Here is a 20,024-nt window from a genome sequence, read left to right as displayed (position 1 = left end):
GTAATATGAAAAAATTAAAAGACTAGGACTAAATGTAACAATGTCGTCATAATAGTCGAGGACTAAAAGTGAGACTTGATCAAAATCCGGGATGTAATATAACAAAATTAAAATAATATGACTAAATGTGGCGACTAAAAGTGAAATTTGCTCTTTCATTGACTTAAAATTAAAAATCTAAATAATATATATATATATATATATTATATATATATATATATATATATATATATATATATATATATATAGAATCGCACTCAGGTGCGAATGCTTCGCCCAGGAACGAAATGGGAATGGATTCTGTCTGTCCACGTGTCCAGATCTAATGGATGAGAAACACTGATTTTTTTTAAAAAGCGCGGTAACATTTTCGTAAATAATTGAACATCGAAGTGCAAGTAAAATATATTACAAGTGCATGTAAAATGTATTATTGGTGCAAGTAAAAATTTACACTGAGTATCAATACTAAGTGCACCTATAGTAGTTGCACCTATAGTTCTAAGTAGTTGCACACATAGTTATAAGTAGTTGCACCTAGGTGCATGAATGTTTGCGGGTGGTTTTCAGGGGTATTACTACCCGCTGAACTCAGATCAATGAATGTTAATAAGGCAAAATTACATGCACTTATAGGTGAAAGTAGGTGAACCTATAGTTATAAGTAGTTGCACCTATACTTATAAATAGTTGCACCTATAGTTATAAGCACACCCAAGTGCATGAATGTTTGCGGGAAGTGAATGCTAACAAGACAAAATTACATGCACTTATAGGTGAAAGTAGGTGCACTTGTAAGTGATTTTACTTGCACTTCGATGTTCAATTATTTACGAAAATGCCACCGCATTTTTTTTAAGCTATTAGATCTGGACATGTGTCGCGCGCTGATTCGTTCACATATTCCTTCCTGGGCACTTATTTGCACCTGAGTGCATCCCTATATATATATATATATATATATATATATATATATATATATATATATATATATATATATATATATATATATATATATATATATATATATATATATATATATATATATATATATATATATATATATATATATATATATATATAGAGTTGCACTCGGGTGCGAACGGCTCGCCCAGGCGCGAAATAGGAAGGGATTCTGTTCGTCCACGTGTCCAGATCTAATGGATGAGAAACACTGATTTTTTAAAAAAATGCGGTGGAATTTTCTTAAGTAATTGAACATCGAAGTGCAAGTAAAATGTATTACAAGTGCATGTAAAATGTATTATAGGTGCAAGTAAAAATTTACACTGAGCATCAATACTTAGTTGCACTTATAGTTCTAAGTAGTTGCACACATAGGTATAAGTAGTTGCATCTAGGTGTATGAATGTTTGCAAGTGGTTTTCAGGAGTATTACTACCCACTGAACTCAGATCAATGAATGTTAACAAGACAAAATTACATGCACTTATAGGTGAAAGTAGGTGCACATATAGTTATAAGTAGTTGCACCTATAGTTATAAATAGTTGCACAGATAGTTATAAGCACACCCAGGTGCATGAATGGTTGCGGAAAGTGAATGCTAACAAGGCAAAATTATACGCACTTATAGGTGAAAATAGGTGCACTTATAAGATATTTTACTTGCGCTTCGATGTTCAATTATTTACGAAAATGCCACCGCGTTTTTTTTTAAGTTATTAGATCTGGACACGTGTCACGCGCTGATTCGTTCGCATTTCCTTCCTGGGCACTTATTCGCACCTGAGTGCGTCCCTATATATATAATAATAATAATAATAATAATAATAATAATAATAATAATAATAATAATAATAATAATAATAATAAAAACCAAAAAACAATGAAGCTTCAAACCAATTAACTTAACATTTTCTCATAGCCATTAGATGAGAGTACGGTGCACAACATACATAAGCACAAAGGTAAATAACATGCTGTACGTAAGATTTACCATTGGTTAATTAACATCCAAAATCTCTCTATAAATTCTCCGAATCACTAATTAAGCCAAAGATGCATCATAGCCCCAAGTTTCCTATTACACATTAACTGGATGTCCATATATATATGGGGCCTTGAGAGATGATTATATTAATTATATTATCAGATCAGATCAATTGCATTAATGCTAACAAAAATGAAGGCCTTTAACCTCATCACACTAGCAGTTGTATTGCTTCTCTTGGGAGAAGCACAATTTTGTTGGCTGCTTGCGACGCGAAGCAGCTCGACCCTTGCTTTAGCGCCTTAACGCTCAATGCCAACCCATCACCACTCTGCTGCGAGAGGCTTAATCAACATAAGCCTTGCTTCTGCGAATACGTCAAGAGTCCCACTCTGAATGAGTATATCATCAAGTCCCCAGCTGCCAAGAAAGCCAATGAACTCTGCAAGGTTACAATTCCCAAGTGCTGAGAAAACCTCCATTTCACTTCATCATATCAATCCCGCCCGTCTATGTGTGCGCTATATTAATACTAACAATAAACACCTTTCTCTTTCTCTTTCTATTTTTAATTTTACTATGTCTTAGCTTGAATATTAAATTCATAGACTGCTTGGTTATGATCTGTGTACTAGTTATATGTCATCATTTGTATATATAAATGAATACAGTACCCTCCCCTAAAAATGGGGGTCTTGTCTATTAGTTAAATTTAGACCAAGTTTTATTTAAATTATTATATATGTACAAATAAAAAATAAAAATGTAAAATAATTTTTTTTTTGTCAAAATAAGATGCATAAACATTCAAATATTCAATAAAGAAAAGAAATACAATTTAAAATTTATCTTAAAAATGACATTTTATTGTATATTTATTAGATACAAAATTGTTTGCCAAAATTTAAATATCAATTTCTTTTAAAGTTTTATTTACAATTTCAATTAAAACCACCTTTTGAATTCTATAAACATTATTGTCAAGCATAAAAGTAATAAATTATATCTGCCTTTAAGATAAATAAAAAAAATTGGACCCCAAAACTTGGGTGTCACCTGTGTCGCCCTAATAAGACATGGCCATGGACAACCTTAGCTTGTGAAATAGATTTCATTATCCATTATGGCCATTTCTCCAATTTACATCTATTATTGACATATATAATTGCTTTTTATTCTTCAGTATAACAACATTTTTACTTTTAGTCATTTAACGTTTACAAATTGATCAAATTTCATCTAAACATTTTGAAATATCGCATTTACACCAAACATCATCCTTATGTCATATGAGAACATATATTATATTAGACTAAATTTAGTTAAGTTCAAAGGGTTATGGTTAAAAACTAATCAAAACAATACGTACTTCTCTTATCTCTTATTTATTTATAATATTAATAAAAATAAAATCGTCCTGTGTAGTTTCTCGCCCAAACTTTTATTAATAATTAATAATAAGGTTATTTTGCTTAAAAGGGAGAAATAATTTCATTAGTTATATTGTCTTTATTTTTCTCCAATGTAAGAATTCTATACATTCAAATTCATCAATTGATTATATTCACTAGATTCTCTATTATCTAATTTGTGCACTATTTTTAAATTAAATATCAAAGTTATAATACAGAATAATGCCATATATTTATTTACCAAATATTGTATTAATACCATGAAAAGATTAAAATATATATAATTAATAAAGCCAATCATATTAACTACTCGAGGAATTTGTTCACAAAGAGAGTATTCAAATCACACAACAAATTGAAGTGGGAAACTACCTCACAATGTCCTTGCTTGACAATCAGCAGTTAGCGAATTGACTAACAAATTATATCAACGGTGAGAAAAAAGATATTTGAAAAATTAGCAGTTTAGATTAACATGTAAAATGACCTAAAGGTATAATAATAATAATAATAATAATAATAATAATAATAATAATAATAATAATAATAATAATAATAATAATAATAATAATAATAATAATAATAGTAGTAGTAGTAATAATAATAATAATAATTGTTTAAAATAATAATAATAATAATTTAAAAAGAAATAATTTTTTTAAAAAAAATAAATAAAACATATGGGAAGCCGAACATTCCGCTCTTTTTAGTTTTGCCACTTTTCCCACATCGGTGGGAAAAGTGGCATGGGAGCCTTGAGGCTCCTATAAAAGGAGCCTTAAGGCTCCAATTTAAAAATTAAGCTTGCCCATCTATTGATGGACAAGCAGTGAGTCAGCGGAACTGACTCTTGTTATTTAAGGAGTCGAAATGATTCCACAATATTTTTTTTTTTTAAATATAGAGGTGTATTGGAGAAATCATTCTAAAAAACGCTAACTGAAAATATTGTAATTTGCAATATTTGTATTTTCAGTGGTTTGAAACAAATTGTTGTTTCAAACTGTTGAATAACCAAACATTTTCTTTAGCATTTTGATATTTGGGTTATATCATATTGGCCAATTGTCCAATATCTTTAGGTTACATTATAATTAAAAATTTTAAATTTTTACTACATCTAAATTCATTAAAATTAGGAATTTCTCTATCCATAATAATTTATTCAAAAATAATGGTTGAACTAAATGAACACTGAGCAAAACACGTAAAGGGCTGATACCGTTGATTCATTCATTGATCTTGTATGTATATGTGCATTCATTATATATAATAGAACCCTTTGCAACAAAAATACTTGGTTACTATTTTAAAAAAAAAATAGTAACAATTATAATGAATCTCCTATATTACATTCTATTCAATATACTATGTGTTACATATATAAATAAACAAATTCGACATTAAATTAGTTATGTATGAATTTCTCATATATAATCTTCCATTGATATACTTTCAAATATTTATTTCATTATAAAATTGGACATTAACTCATTCGCGCAATGCGCACATAGAAGTAGTATTAGGGATAAGGGTCAAATAGACCTTCTAAATATATACCAAAGTGCAATTAACCTCTCGAACTAAAAAAGCCTTCTATTAAACTCTTAAACTTGTTAAAAATGTGCAATTGTCATTTTTAACAAGTAACCAATTAATGTTGTTTGCTTGGCAATTAATTTAAATACTTTAAAAAAAAAAAAACTTAAAAGAGAACTTGCCGAATTCAGTCGCTCGATGCCGTCGGATTCGTGGGGCGGGCGGGGGGGGGGGGGGGGGAGGCCATCCCACATCCGATCATATGCCCCCACCATCGTCCATAAAAACTTCCACACTCAGAGGAACACATATCACTCGTCTTCGTCTGATGTGAGCTTATTTGTGCACGTTTTTCTTCTTGATTTGAATCTACTTGTGAGCCTAAGTTCATTAAATTGTCACCTTCAATGCTTATTTCCTTGCTTTCTTACGTAGATGTGGTTTATCCCTATATATTATTTATAAGGAAGAGATATAGAACCCTATTTATAAACGGAAGATTTTTCAAAAATGGAAGGTTTGTGTAATTAAACGGAAAATTTTGCAAAACATATTTGATGTAGAGTCTTATTTATACACTTCATTAAGCAAATGTATAGATGTAAATTTCCTCTCACTTATAAACATTTGAATCTTGACAGAGTACAAATCAGCGTAAATATCTTATTACACCCAAGTACGTATGGCTTCAAATTCAATCGACATTGTTAGACGTGAAATTTCTCCTAAGAACAGAAGGAACCCAATAAAGGTTAGAGTGGTGCTGTGACACCCCAAAATATTTTCATCTAAAATAAAATTTCAAAATAAAATTATTTATATAATTTTTACTCCTACAATGGTTTTGCTAAATGGGTGTACAAATAAAATATTTTAAACTCTTTATTTCAAATAATTTGGTACAAAATATTTATATAATTATTTATGGTTTCAAAAGCCTAATGTAAAGGATATATTTATTTATCAAAAATTTAACCCAAAAGTCTATCTAAGAGGAGCTTGCCAATTTTTTTTCTTTTATACCTATTTAACCCTAGACCCATATCATTTTAAATTCTTAAACCCAATAATATTTCATTAGTCAGATTCACTAGTACAGAAACAATAATACGCATCCTAGGAAATGTACAATACGTGTCCAAAGTTGCTTGGACGCATATGTAGGAGAAGCAGATTGTATGAACAATCTACATCATAGGTTACTTTGGACGCACATAATGACTATACACGTCTTAAGTTCCGGAACTTCTAACGCTTATAGTATTATTTTTTTAAAAAATACTATATGCGTCAGGAGTATGCTAACTTCTGATGCATATAGGAGAGTTACTTCCACCAATGGTCCTCCGACTATCGTGATTTTCCTAAATTGGTCCTCGTCTTTTTATTTGGACGAAAAAGACACTTGACTTTCAGATTTGTTCTAACATTAGTCCTTCCGTTAACTTTCAATTAATTAGGCGTTAGTGTAGAGGATAAAATGGTCATTTCATTAGCTATGTCTTTAAGTAAATTATACAACCTTAATTAGGCGTTAGTGTATACTTCCTACTACTTCACTACCGGAAAGGTCCAAACGCCGAGAAGAAACGGTGGTTGCTGTGTCAATTGTAGCCACCGTGCCTCCGGAAAGAATGTTGAGAGTAGTCCGTCGTTGCCTCCTGCTCTGTTCGCCGAGAAAAAACAGGGGTCACCGGAAGCTCAATGAGAAAGCAACTCGCTGGGGAGATCTAGCCGCCGCCACTATTAGTTAGCGTCATCGCCAACCACTGTTGCAACGTTAAGAGGGAACCAGAGCATGAAGCTACCTTCGCTGGATCCATTGTAGCCGCCACGCCGCCGGAAAGCATCATCATCAACTTCGCTAGATCTCCCGCTGCTACTTCTTGCCGCTAAATAGATCTGCTACAACAGAAGGTTGCCGGAGCTCATTGGAGGCCGAAACTGCCGAGGAGAACCAAGTTGCTACGCTGATCTGCTCACGTCGGATTGGAGGACGCCTTCTTGCTGCCGGAAAAACTGCTACGTTGGAGAAGGAAGCTCGCCACTGCTCCACGCTGTCGCCAGTGAAGAGATGCTTGCACCGGTCACCGCCATCTAGCACTTAACTTCCTTGAGACCATGGCCAAAGTACAAGAATGTTGGGTCTGTGGAACCACCTTGTAGTAAGCAAACACAAGAGTGCTATTCTCAGCCATGCTATCCCCCACAAAAAATTGCTACAAATTGCATGCTACAAATTGCTTCTTATCAAAGGCAGGTTACTCTTGGAGCCTGGAAGTGTCAACAATGTCGACCACCTTAACAGTTTGGTCATCAACTCCCTCATCCTCATCAGCACCTTCTGCAGATGGGTTTGCCCTAATATCTACTTCAACTGCTCCCTGGAACACCCACTCTCCCTTAACTTCCCATAGAACCCCGTTCTCAATTTCCTTGTAGAAAAATGAGTTAGAGTGAAGCTCATCACCAGTTAGTAAATCCTGATAGACCAGCATGGTTGATAGCTTGAGCTCTCTCGGGATGCTCCGAACTTAGATTGAATCAGGAAGAGAGAGCAGAGAGAGCTTCACTGGAGAATTGAAGAAGTTAACTAGGAAAAGACCCTTTTACCCCTTAACTTAATGTTTATATAACTTTTAGTTAACGAAAGGATTAATGGTGGAACACTTTTGATAGTCAATGGTTTATTTTGTCTAGATTAAAAGACGAGGACCAAATTTGGAAAATCACAATAGTCAGAGGACTATTGCTGGAATTAACTCCATATTGTTGTAATTCGACCTATCAACTCATTAGTTCTCGCGTGATGTTTGTACGGTAATGCTTGGAGATTGTATGTATATGAGTATATAGAATAGATAAGTAAAAGGGAGAGGAAGAACACAATGTATAGAACACAATCACATGAGACCATCTTTTCATTAAGCCATCACCCTCAATTTATAGGGATGATTACAACCTTTCACATCCTTTAACATAAGTAATGAAATAAGTAAAGGCTAACAAAAGGTCAAAAGTTTAATGGCCATAATAATAAAATATTTATAACACTCCCCCTTGGCCATTAAATAACTATACTCATGCCTCGTTAAAAACCTCGCTAGAAAAACCTAGACGAGGAAAAGAGTACACGAAGTATGTTGATCCATGTGTTGCACCGGTTGCCTCATTAAAAACCTTAGCCTAAGAAAACCCAGTGGGAAAAAACGTAGTCAAGGAAAAGAGTACAACCATAAGCGTTCTGGGCATAATCTTCAAGATTTCAAGGGTCTTCAGGACTATCCACTCAAGTGCACCAACATCGGTTGCCTCATTAAAAATCTTAGCCTAAGAAAACCATGTGGGGAAAAACTTAGGTAAGGGAAAAAGAGTACAACCATATGCTTGCATAGCATAATCTTCAGGATTTCAAAAGTCCTCTAGATTGTCTATTCTAGCACAGTTAGGGATTGTCGCTCCCCCTGAAGATAACAATCTTCAAAGCCTACGCATCCCAATTTTATAAACATATTACTCAAAAGTGGATGTAGGCAGAGACTTAGTGAACATATCTGCAAGATTATTCACTAGAACGAACTTTCTCAGCAAGAATTTTACCACTCTTCTGGAGTTCATGTGTAGAAGGACTTAGGTGCAATATGTTTTGTAAGGTTCCCCTTAACAAAACTATTATTTGCTTATGCAACACATTCTTATTTGTCCTCATATGGGACATTGGGGGTAAAAATATAACATAACAAGTTTTGGACTTGGCATCATACGGATCAAATAAAAGAACCAGTGCCCAAGTAGCCCATCAAAACCACATATGGGTTTCTCACATAAACGTTAAAAACTTTGTACCTCGAAGGTACTGGAGGATATGTTAAATACCATTCCAATTTTCTTTGTAAGGGGGAAACACTAAATGTTGCTAGCAATTTCATCGCAAATTCAATATCAGGCCTGATGCGATTATAGAACTTCTAGTTAAATAATAGTGCTCCAATAGGAATGAAGTAATGGACATCCAGTCCTAAAATATCCTCATTATCATCTTGGAGTCTAAATGGTCATTTATCTACTTCAAGAGATTATTGGACAACCATTGGTGTGATAAGTAAATAATACTTATCCATATAACACATCTTCAAGATATTTTTCAAGTAGGCTAACTGGTATATAAAACTTCTTCAAGGAGAAGCTCGATCTTCAGGTCGATACAATACTTGGGTTTCCCAAGTCTTTTATTTTAAAACTCCGTCTTTCAGCATGAGCTAATATCACCAAGCTCTCTATGTGTTTCAATAATGTTTAAACCATCAATATCGACTGAGATAATAAATAAATAACTCCATTAGCAATTCTTTAACGAACACATAATGGTACATATTTGCATATTCCTTCTTCGGGGGGAAAAACACTCAGTCAATAATATTCAAGTCATACAAAGACTTTAGTAGTTTAATGATACAAAGACTTTAGTAGTTTAATGATATGCGTTGCCATTAATGATAGTGTCTAATGACCGGTAAGTTTGCGGTCATGACACTCATCAACTGCATATCTAAATTTATAATTCACTGCCAATGATGTTAATTAGCGGAACGTAACGCCATCTGTTATGGGAGAGAACATTTGATCAAAATCAATTTAGGGTCTCTGCGTAAACCCTTAAGCTACCAGTCTCGCTTTATATCATACCACCAGATTATTTGTATTTCTCTTTTGTACAAACACCCATTTGTAACCTTCAGGGTTAACATTAAATGGTGTACATGTTATAAAGAGAATACAGTTTTAGCCAGTTGAGTTGTATATGCCTTAATTGCTCTTTTATAAAAAAAAAAAATAAAATCAGGCACTACTGGTGCCTAACTCTGGATCCAGATTCTCATATACTAAGAGCAATTTATAAGGCAATTGTGTTGTCGACAACTATAACATTTTTCATAAATTTCTCCCATATATATAAAATAATGGCAATTTCTAATTCAACCAGACTCTAGTCATTTTCCAAAGATATTTTTATCTGGTCGTTCCACATCCCCAGTATTATGATTTTGGGTGCACCTATAATTTTACTGGGGTTTTTCGCCTTCCGGACGAATGTCTTCTGGACGAATATCTGCAGGACATACTTCTTTAAGCGATTTCAAGAGTGACTAAATTTTCTACTAGATATAGCTTTTCGCGGATTCGTGTCTTTTATACCAACATGTCTCCACGCCTCTAGCGTCAAGGAGCATTGGTAAATACATACGGTCCAAGTTCGGGAAGATACATGGGACCTAGTCACTCTTGTTATCAGTATGTATATTGGCAGATTAATTATCTTTTGAACTTCCAGTTCAGTTTACTTCTTATGAACTTCTAGTTCAGTCTACCTAGTACGTGGATTCAAATATTGAAGATCAATCATTCATATAATTTCTCGGCATTCTATAAAATTTGAGCTCTTATCTCCCCCTTATGCCGTAAAATGATCTTCATAAAGTGTGCAACCAGCGTACATAATTATATATTGATCCCTTATCATGGGCTCTAAAGATTTAAATAACAAACGGAAGTTTATAATCAACATATACATGCCCACAAAGGTACGCTATGGTGGTGATATAAGAAAAAGACTGCACATTGTGAATAAAACGCAGACGGGAAATGTTTGATTTTATACCACGTACTAGGTGTTAGGGGCAATACTTATGATATGCAGCAGGTCAGATTGTGATAACAACAATAACATATAAAACTGATGTCCCTAACAAGAAAATATATAATTGCCCAAGGCGATGCACTAGCTCATGCTATACTATAGAATCAGGTGGGTCTTTAAAGCCTTTGAAAGTGCATCGTAATATATGAAGTACCCAAAACACATATGCAATCATCTAAGAATAACACATATAATCAGATATGAAAGCATACATATCAAATGATATTATAAGGGTACACAACAATCATAAGGAAGTTGGAAGCTTGTCAAATAAAATAGATCTTCAGGATCTCCCAAAAATCCTTATCCTCAAGTTTACATTAGTTCACTCACTGGTTCCGGAATTGCTTCGTGCAAATTTATATGATATAATTCACGCCCTCATTTGCTTCGGGCAAACTGATATGAAATAATTTATTCCTTCGTTTACTTCAGGAAAATTGATATGATATAATTCATTCTCTCGATCGTTTGCTTCGGGCAAACTGATAGGATATAATTCGCTTCTATCTTCCAAACCAATGACATCTAAATCAATCATATCATGTATGGCATAAGTCAAAGATCATTCTTATAAAGAAGTATATCACTCCTTAAACGGCACAGAATTGCACTAAGCCATGGTCGGAGAGGGATTTGTCTTGTTGGCATCTTAAATTTAGTCAAAAGAGGATTATCATAATTTGTTGATAATAGCAATCCTTCCAGGATTGATATAGGATTTATGGAACAAATAATATTAAACTTTGAATTAGCATCCAGTCAATTGCATACGAGAGTCATGATTGCATGCATGAGAAAAATTTCCATAAATAAGCATGCAAACTAAAAGAAGTAACTCCGAGAAGTAAACTTCCTCCGGAAAATAAAGTCCGGGAAGTAAATATCATTCAAAAATTAAAATTTCAAAAAGTAAGATTAGAACGTTAAGCTTAGAGGGCAAGCTTAGAGAAGTAAACTTTTTGAATAGTCACTTCGAGTAGTAAAAATAGCTAGGAAAATAAGCAAAGTAAAATCACTCTGCATTCATCATAATTTGCATCCAAAAATAACTTTGCACTTAAAGACACTTTTGGAGTATATATACTTCTCGGCCACGCAATAAATACTACGGCCATGAATTAACTTTTTCGGTGCTTCAGGCATAAACTAACTTCTCAGATGCTTCAAGCATGAGCTAACTTCTCGGATGCTTCATGCTTCTGGCATGGACTAACTTTTCAGCCATGAATATATTTTCATACATTGTTCAAAACCTTATCATGACACCAATCATTTCTTCATCAATACCTCATCATCATTTCATTATCATCATTTATCGATGTATTTGCTTCAGGCAAATTAGCTAGAATCATCAAGATGAGACACATTCTTCGACGACGAAGTGCTTTGGTGTGCGGGCATGTAGGGATCAATGCCCTTCACACCCACATTGATAGCAAACCTCCTTCTGGCTAGAATTTTGCCTCGATGAGTTTGGTCGTCCTTGAATATCTTGATCACTTTGTTTCTTATTCTGAGCTCGAAACTCATACGACACCAGTTATAATCTCGACTGCAACCCCTTATAAAGTTACTCAAGTATGTAACATAATGTGCTTCAGGCACCTGTGCAAAATCAACCAGAGATGCATTTTGATTCTTCATCAACAACTGGTTATGTGTCTTAGCCACAAGAAGTGCTGAAATCAGCGTAGGATGGTTCTCATAACTTGTTGTCTCGTACTACTGCTGGAGTACAAATTACTCACACGAAAAGTTGGCAATGTCTTTTCTATTAAATATTTCTTTAAAACTTCTTGTTTAGAGTTTCACTTCTAAGACTATTTTGTGCAGAGTTGAATTATAGTCAGTTACTGACTTATAATCTTAAAACTTAAGATTAATCTAGTCAAATTATGTCTGAGGAAGGACAATAGATGACTACTAGTCAAAATGGTCCTTCAGTGACTTACATAACGCAATATGGACTTTTTCAATCAAATACTCATTTTTAAGATCGTGGTTCAAGTAGTGACGTATGAAAATGAGAGCTTGTGCCTTCTGAGCATCGGTTCTCTGTGACTTAGCAACAAAAGTTTGGCTCGATTTCTTAGATGCCAAATATATTTCAATATCCAAAGCCCAAATGAAATAATTGCTATCGACATGAGCGAGCTCAATAAATTCACATTTTCAATGAAAGGCATAATCTACAAGATCATCATTTGATGCCACTTTAGGAAGCAATGTGACAACTTGTGGAAAAACTACTATTTTGAATACATGTGCAAGCAATGGATGAAGAAACACCTTTTACATAAATATGCAATGCAAACATAATAAGGACCGATTATACATTCGATATCCATAGTCATAGAAGATACATGGATACATATACATACAATTTGGCATATAACCATATGTATTTACCATTTCAAAGCATGATGGTTCATATAGAGCCTATCTCATATACATGAATTGAGAGAATAAATAAAGATAATATGTATTTACAAATTCATCTATTTACCCAAATTCTTAATCATGTCTTGATGAGGGTTCATCACTCAAAAGTTGTTAACAAACATGAAGAATTATCACTCATTTCATAGAAACAATAATTGAAGGTTCCAAACCAAACTCATAGCCATATATACACATAATATTTAGATATAAACAATGGCATATGATTCACAAAACAAAATGCACAGGAAAAATGAACCAATAGTACCGTTCACCGGAGATTACAATAGAGACTCGTGCTGATAACGTGTTGTAATTCGGCCTATCAACTCGTTAGTTCTCGCGTGATGTTTGCACGGTAATGCTTGGAGATTGTATGTATATGAGTATATAGAATAGATAAGTAAAAGGGAAAGGAAGAACACAACGTATAGAACACAATCACATGAGACCATCTTTTCATTAAGCCTTCACCCTCAATTTATAGGGATGATTACAACCTTTCACATCCTTTAACATAAGTAATGAAATCAGTAAAGGCTAACAAAAAGTCACAAGTTTAATGGCCATAATAATAAAATATTCATAACACATATAGGATATGTACAATTTTTGCACATATCAATAAATAGAGTTTTTCAGTATTAATGTGAAATATTATATTAGGGAGTACAATTAAATAAATGACAGGCATAGCAATAATAGATTAAAATGCCTATGATTATTTAAATGGAAATCAATATTATTTGTTAGCAGAAGCTCCGGCAGGCAGGGAGATCCTCTCTCTCCGTATCTTTTTATTATTTGTGCAGAAGCTCTCTCGATGATATTACAGTATGAACAGTTGGCAGGCTCAATACATGGGTGCAGAGTTGCAAGGGGGACGCCGCCTGTATCACACCTATTTTTTGCGGATGATAGTCTCCTATTTTTTAAAGCAAATGTCCAGGAGGCGGGAGTTATAAGGCAGTGCCTTGCAAGGTATGAGAAATTGTCAGGCCAGGTGGTGAATTATAATAAATCTAATATATGTTTTAGCAGAAATACTCAGGAAGCTGACAGGGCATGGGTAGCGGATTGTCTGGGGGTGGTGCAAGCACCCAATTTTGGGAAATATTTGGGCCTACCTTCCTTTGTAGGGAGAAATAAGAGAGCTATTTTTTCGTATGTGGAGGAAAAGATCAGGCAACGAATTGGTTCGTGGAGTAAAAAGTTACTTTCTCAGGCTGGTAAGGAAGTATTGTTGAAAAGTGTAGCGCAATCTATGCCTACCTATTCGATGAATGTTTTTTTGTTACCTGAGACAGTTTGTCAGTCAATTGAGCGAACTATGAATAAGTATTGGTGGGGGAATGGAAGAGAAAGGGGAATACATTGGAAGGCATGGGACAGGTTGTGCATACCAAAGAAGTATGGTGGTATGGGTTTTAAAGAGCTAAGGGCTTTTAATCTAGCGATGTTGGGTAAACAGGCATGGCGCTTTTTAACGGACCCAGGAACACTTGTAGCTAAAATCTATAAGGCAAGGTATTATCCCACAACCAGTTTTACAGATGCAACTATTGGTAATTGCCCAAGTTACTGTTGGAGAAGTATAATGGCAGCCCATGCAATGGTAGTCTCAGGGGTGCGAAGGAGAATTGGGAATGGACAGACAACTTTAATATGGGGGCATCCGTGGTTACGAGATAATCCTAGTCCATTGATTCAAACAGAAATGCCACACCAATTGAGAGAGGCACGAGTTGCAGGATTAATTGATTTACAGACTCATACCTGGGATCCACATATTTTGTCTGACTTGTTTATTCCTGAAGATGTGGAGCGAATAAATATGATACCTATTAGTCCTGAGTACGAGGACTTATGGTATTGGATGAGTGACCCAAAGGGGACATATACAGTAAAGAACGCCTATAGGCATATTGTGGGTGATTATGAGAATACTCCCGCGAATTTTGATAAATGGGTTGCAATGTGGAAAATAAAAGTCCCCCCAAATGGAAAACTTTCTTGTGGAGAGCCATATGTGACATTTTGCCAACAACCCTTAACTTGATGTTTAAAAGGGTGGAGGTGGACCCAACATGCCCAATGTGTGGTTTAGATCATGAAGATGTGTTACATGCTTTAGTGCTCTGTGAATATTCTAGACTTGTTTGGAATATAACGCAATTGCCTATCACTAATATTGTTGCAGACTCTTTTACAACATGGCTGAAAGGGGCAATGGCGGTCACGACGGAGGAGCAGATCCGGTTAATGGTAGCAATATTATATTATATTTGGAGAACCCGGAATTCAGCTGTCTGGAAGGGATTAATGATGCGGCCTGCCCAATTGGCCAGAGCAGCCACCGTACCACTGCAGGCGTACGGCACTGCCCATGTCCGCCGAAACGAGCCGGCAGTGGCATCGGAGCACTTAAACGATCCAGGGGAGGGCGGTCTACGGTGTTATGTGGACGCGGGTTTCCGGCACGACACGGGCGAGGCTACATATGGCATGATAATAATAGCGCCCGATGGCTCTTTTATGGCAGCAAGGAATGGTAAATTACCAATTTGTTTTTCACCACTTATGGCGGAGGCCCAGGCATACAAGGAAGCACTGTCCTGGCTTCTTGAACGGAACAACACATCAGTAAGTTTACTCACGGATTGCATGGAATTGTCTACGATTATCCGACACCATCACACGCCGATACATTCCTACGTTGGGGTCACAATTGACCAGTGCAGAGAGTTTATGTCTTTTTTGATCGTATTACTTTGGATTACATCTCTAGACAGGTTAATTTACATGCGCATACTTTAGCTACGTTAGCATTTACACAGGATCAAGCTATGTACTGGGATACTATTCCACCTGACGCTATTTCGGCTTTGATTCATTAATACAATCGCAAGATTGACCTTCAAACACTAGTACAGATTTGCACATCCGCTACCCTTGTAAAAGGCTATCCGCTACCCTTGTACAAGGGTAGCGGATATTAGGGTCTCTGAAAACCCTGAGCTTTCCGCTACCCTTGAATAAGGGTAGCGGAAAGTTAAGAATCCGCTACCCTTCTTTACACAGAAGGGTAGCGAATACCATTAATTTATTAAAACAATCCGCTACCCTTCTTTTTAAGAAGGGTAGCGGATTGTTTTTATGAATTAAAAAAAAAATCATTATTATATTTAAATTTCCCAATTCTTTTAAAATCCTATAAGAATTCATACAAAACATATCAACATAATATTAACCATCAACAAACTATCAAAACAAAATATTATCAACATACTTTAAATATACATAGTTCTATTTAAATTTTCTATATCATAAAAAAGTTCTGTCCAGACGAAAATGCACAAAGCCAAAAACAGTTACTGCTTCTGAAATTACAGTCAACAGTGTACAGGTGAGACAACTTAATAACACCCACAAAATGCTTTCCTGAAGAAGTGTACCCAAAAAAGCTTTTACTAAACCTCTCAGAGCACTCCCTGTAAACTCCACATATCATTACAGGGATAATTGGAACTTACTACTCATGTTTTCTTCCCTCCACTAATTTCATAGTTATAGTGATATCCTAACAGCACTTCATTGATGGGTTGCGTTTAGTTGATGCCACCATTATTCACTATAATTAAGCTAGGAATAGACTCCAGCTGACAGAAGAGCATATATCCAAACAGGGCATGATATGAAAATAAATCAAATAATTGTAATGAGACAAACCTCGGCAGCTGCTCCTTCGTCATCTTTGTACCCAAGTTTTTCTAAGATTTCATGTATGGCAGTCAAGTCCGATCTCAAGCAAGCTTCACCAAGAGGAGATAAAGACATAGATTCACCATTCACTGGTATACCCATTAATACATGAGACGGAACCTGAATACCAAGTTTCCATAACTTCAATTAGTCACGTTATCTAGTTAATCAAATAATCCATTACAACATGCTCATCAGATGAGAAAACATATCGAAATGACTAGATGAACCCATAAGGCGTAAACAATGCAGAAAACTAAATAGACAAATATAAATAGTGCAACTGTTAAAGACTTCTTTAATATGAAAAGCAGCCTCAAGTCTCCTCGGGCTAAATATAACTTCTCTGTAACTTGAAACCCAAAACAAAGGGGAACAGAGAAGAGAATATAAGAGGAAGAAGATAGTTCATATGTGATGGCTGACCAGATCAGGCACACAAGTGGAGAGCCAACCCTTAATTCGTGCAAGAGCTCGTCAAACCTTAATACGCACCACAAACGAACCTGATTAAATTATGAACACATACATGTGCATCAGAAATAACTCAGGACAGCTTTGACTTGTAGGGTTTTATCAATTCATCAAGTTTATCAAGTGGCGAAAATCAAGATCATAACAAGAATCTATACTATTTTCTTCCAATTATTGGGGGTAGTTTTACACAGCTAATAATTTGCACAGCTAATGATGAAGTACCTTTTAACTTTTTAAGTTTGTTTAGTAAGCAAATTTGTCAAAAACATTAAAACTAGATTTGAGCCAACATCTCTGTAAATGGACACTTGTCCACTACCCATGACCATCTTTGGTGCAAAAGTAAATGTAATGCTTGTAATCTATTGTTTTCCAGGACTAGGAGTGACTTTTCAGATAGAATATACTCTCAAAAAATCTCAAAAATTAACAAACTTGGTTACTAACAGTCTGATAGAGGGACCTAAGCTGTGTGTTCCACTTATCCACGGCAGTGTATTTCTTCATCCCCTTTGACCTGCATGCAAAACATTACAAATGTGAAATATAGTGTGGAAAAAAAAGTCAAAAACCAATAAAAATCAGAAAAGAATGGCGGTATTTAAAATAATACTCTGTAATAATGAATAGATAAATAGGAAAACAAATATGGAATGTCCTTGCAGCTCCTTCACTGTACAAGAGGACACTGATCTCTATCTAATCACCTTGGATATGAAAGGGATCCGAATTCTTGTGTAAGGCTTGATCAGTTTGAGCAATACTTGAGTCCTCATATTCCTCATAAGATCTTCAATGTAATTTCGTATAAAAGGATCATCCATTATTGTCCTTCTATTACTCTGAAGAAATTTACAAAATTAGTTTAAACTAATCACAGCCGCATTTACCTCGTATTTGTTACAGAACTTGTTGTTCATAAAGTGAGTGATGATACTGCTTTTGCCGACAGACTCGTCTCCTAAGATGACGAGATTGTACCTGGCACTGGCGAGGACGGGAAACTGTTGTACATAAAGCAAGTGAGTGATGATACTATGAGCTCATAGGCAGGGAGTATTTCTACATTATATTGTTTGACCTATCCAATGATTACTAACAACAAGAAGAACCATTAGTTGCAGAATCAGCAGAAGCAAAATGTGTTTTTCTTGCCTTGGTATCATCCAGGTACTTCTGATATATGTCCTCCTTTGACAATACTACATTTACAAGACCAGACCAGCTACAGGGCATCGTACTTGTAGAACCATCAATGCCTCTCGGTCCCTGTCGTATAACGAGCACTCTCTCTCCCATCTCTTGCACTGCAACAACGAGCATTCCACCGCCAGTCTCTGATTCTCCTCTAGTCACATATGATAGCACTAGTCATCAGCAACTAGAACAATCATAAAAACATCAAAATAAACTAATTGTTAAACTTGGGAGAAGATTGAGAAACCACAAAGACATGAGAGCAAGAACTGATCATGGAACTTGCATTTTAGAGATACATCTTTTCAAGAAACAGTAAAGTGACATACTGGCATCTGCTAATACAATTACTACAGAATACTAGAACTACCAAAGATGTTTATTACGAAACAAGTTTTTTTCACTTTTGGTTCCTCTACTATAATACCCCTTCCAAAATTAGGTCCCCGACTATCAAGATTTTTAATGTTTGTGCATGAATATTCAATTTCTTCATCCTTAGCTCAATTTCTCGGGCAACCTAAGCCTCCGGAAAATTGAGCTGATGACAAAATGTGAGAGCAATTGAATAGTCATGCACCAAAATTGGGGGTATCATAGTCAAGTAACCAAAAGTGGAAAAAACTCTTAGAAAACTAAACCATTATTTAACTAAATTATTTAACTAAATTAGAGGTCCTGGTTAATTATTTTCAGCCCCCACCCCAATCTCATGCTTATTGTATTTGCAGTTAAGGGTTCCTTAAGTAAATACTCGAAAACCCCAAAAGAAGAATCATCTAGAAATGAGAAATTACACTTCAATTCCCAGGTTGAAACCTAGCTCGAAACAACTATTATCTGCTAAAAAAGAAAACAGATATCAACAATCTCTGTCTAAACAGAGCTAATTTAGTCCACGAAGCTCTGGATCCAACTAAATCCAAGCTAAACGCGAAATGGCAGATCAAGCAAAACACATAAATTCATTTCAATAACATTGGCACCCCAAATGAATTGAGAAAGAAAAGGACGAAGAAAGCAGAAAGAGAACCTCATAGGTAGTGCCTTCGGCGGAACCGGCGGTGGCTGAGAACCACAGTGGTGGTGGCGACGTCAGTGGCAGGCGTCGTCGACAGTACGTGGAGGCGTCGTTTTCGGCTGGGTCTGGTCACCGGTAGCTAACGAGAAGAAGAGAAGCGTCATGGGTGGTTGATGAGAGTGGCGCTTGAGTCCTTAGCTTGGTGTCGGCGGTGGCATTTGATCGGGGCTGAGGGAGCGTGGTGAGAGAGGCGGTGTCGACGGCGGAGGTGCGGTCAGTGAGGAGCGACGGCAGAGAGTGTTGGAGAGGTGTGAGAGCGAGATCTGGTTTGTGAAAACTGAAGAGGCGTTGAAGGTTTTTGTTTTTTTGTTTTTTTTTTTTTTCTTTTTTGCTTTTTTTTTTCTTTTATTTTTTCCCGATCTGGTTTCCGTGCCCTTTCTAAAAGAAAGGGTAGCGGAAAGTCTATCTGCTTTAATAAACCGCTTCCCTTTTTTTAAAAAAGGTAGTGGTTTCTTATTCATTT

At 35.5% G+C, this 20,024-nt stretch overlaps 1 protein-coding gene and 1 pseudogene across 3 annotated transcripts; both read right to left on the bottom strand.

Moving 5' to 3' along the window:
* Nucleotides 1–7,001: 7,001 nt before the first annotated feature.
* Nucleotides 7,002–7,447, bottom strand: LOC109164499 (annotated as a pseudogene).
* Nucleotides 7,448–16,444: 8,997 nt separating this feature from the next.
* LOC109164500 lies at nucleotides 16,445–19,816 on the bottom strand. 3 transcript variants are annotated; one of them, XR_002051415.1, is made up of 5 exons: nucleotides 18,174–18,283; nucleotides 17,991–18,073; nucleotides 17,731–17,800; nucleotides 17,233–17,312; nucleotides 16,445–16,926 (listed from the first exon to the last, which is right to left on the bottom strand). XR_002051415.1 is itself a non-coding variant. In XM_019313021.1 (5 exons), exons 1-4 carry the CDS (start codon nucleotides 19,663–19,665, stop codon nucleotides 18,065–18,067), a joined length of 363 nt encoding a protein of 120 aa, XP_019168566.1. In that variant the 5' UTR covers nucleotides 19,666–19,816; the 3' UTR covers nucleotides 17,652–17,800; nucleotides 17,991–18,064. The 3 variants fall into 3 exon arrangements, 1 of the variants encoding a protein (XP_019168566.1); XM_019313021.1 differs by lacking the exons at nucleotides 16,445–16,926; nucleotides 17,233–17,312 and adding exons at nucleotides 18,439–18,604; nucleotides 19,592–19,816 and having other exon boundaries at nucleotides 17,652–17,800; nucleotides 18,174–18,287; XR_002051414.1 differs by lacking the exon at nucleotides 16,445–16,926 and having other exon boundaries at nucleotides 17,096–17,312.
* Between the last annotated feature and the right edge of the window lie 208 nt (nucleotides 19,817–20,024).

The sequence above is a fragment of the Ipomoea nil genome, unplaced genomic scaffold (assembly GCF_001879475.1).
Source record: "Ipomoea nil cultivar Tokyo-kokei standard unplaced genomic scaffold, Asagao_1.1 scaffold3065, whole genome shotgun sequence".
Lineage (NCBI taxonomy): Eukaryota > Viridiplantae > Streptophyta > Magnoliopsida > Solanales > Convolvulaceae > Ipomoea > Ipomoea nil.
Note: the sequence above shows the minus strand (reverse complement) of the source record. Positions and strands in the feature narration are given on the sequence as shown.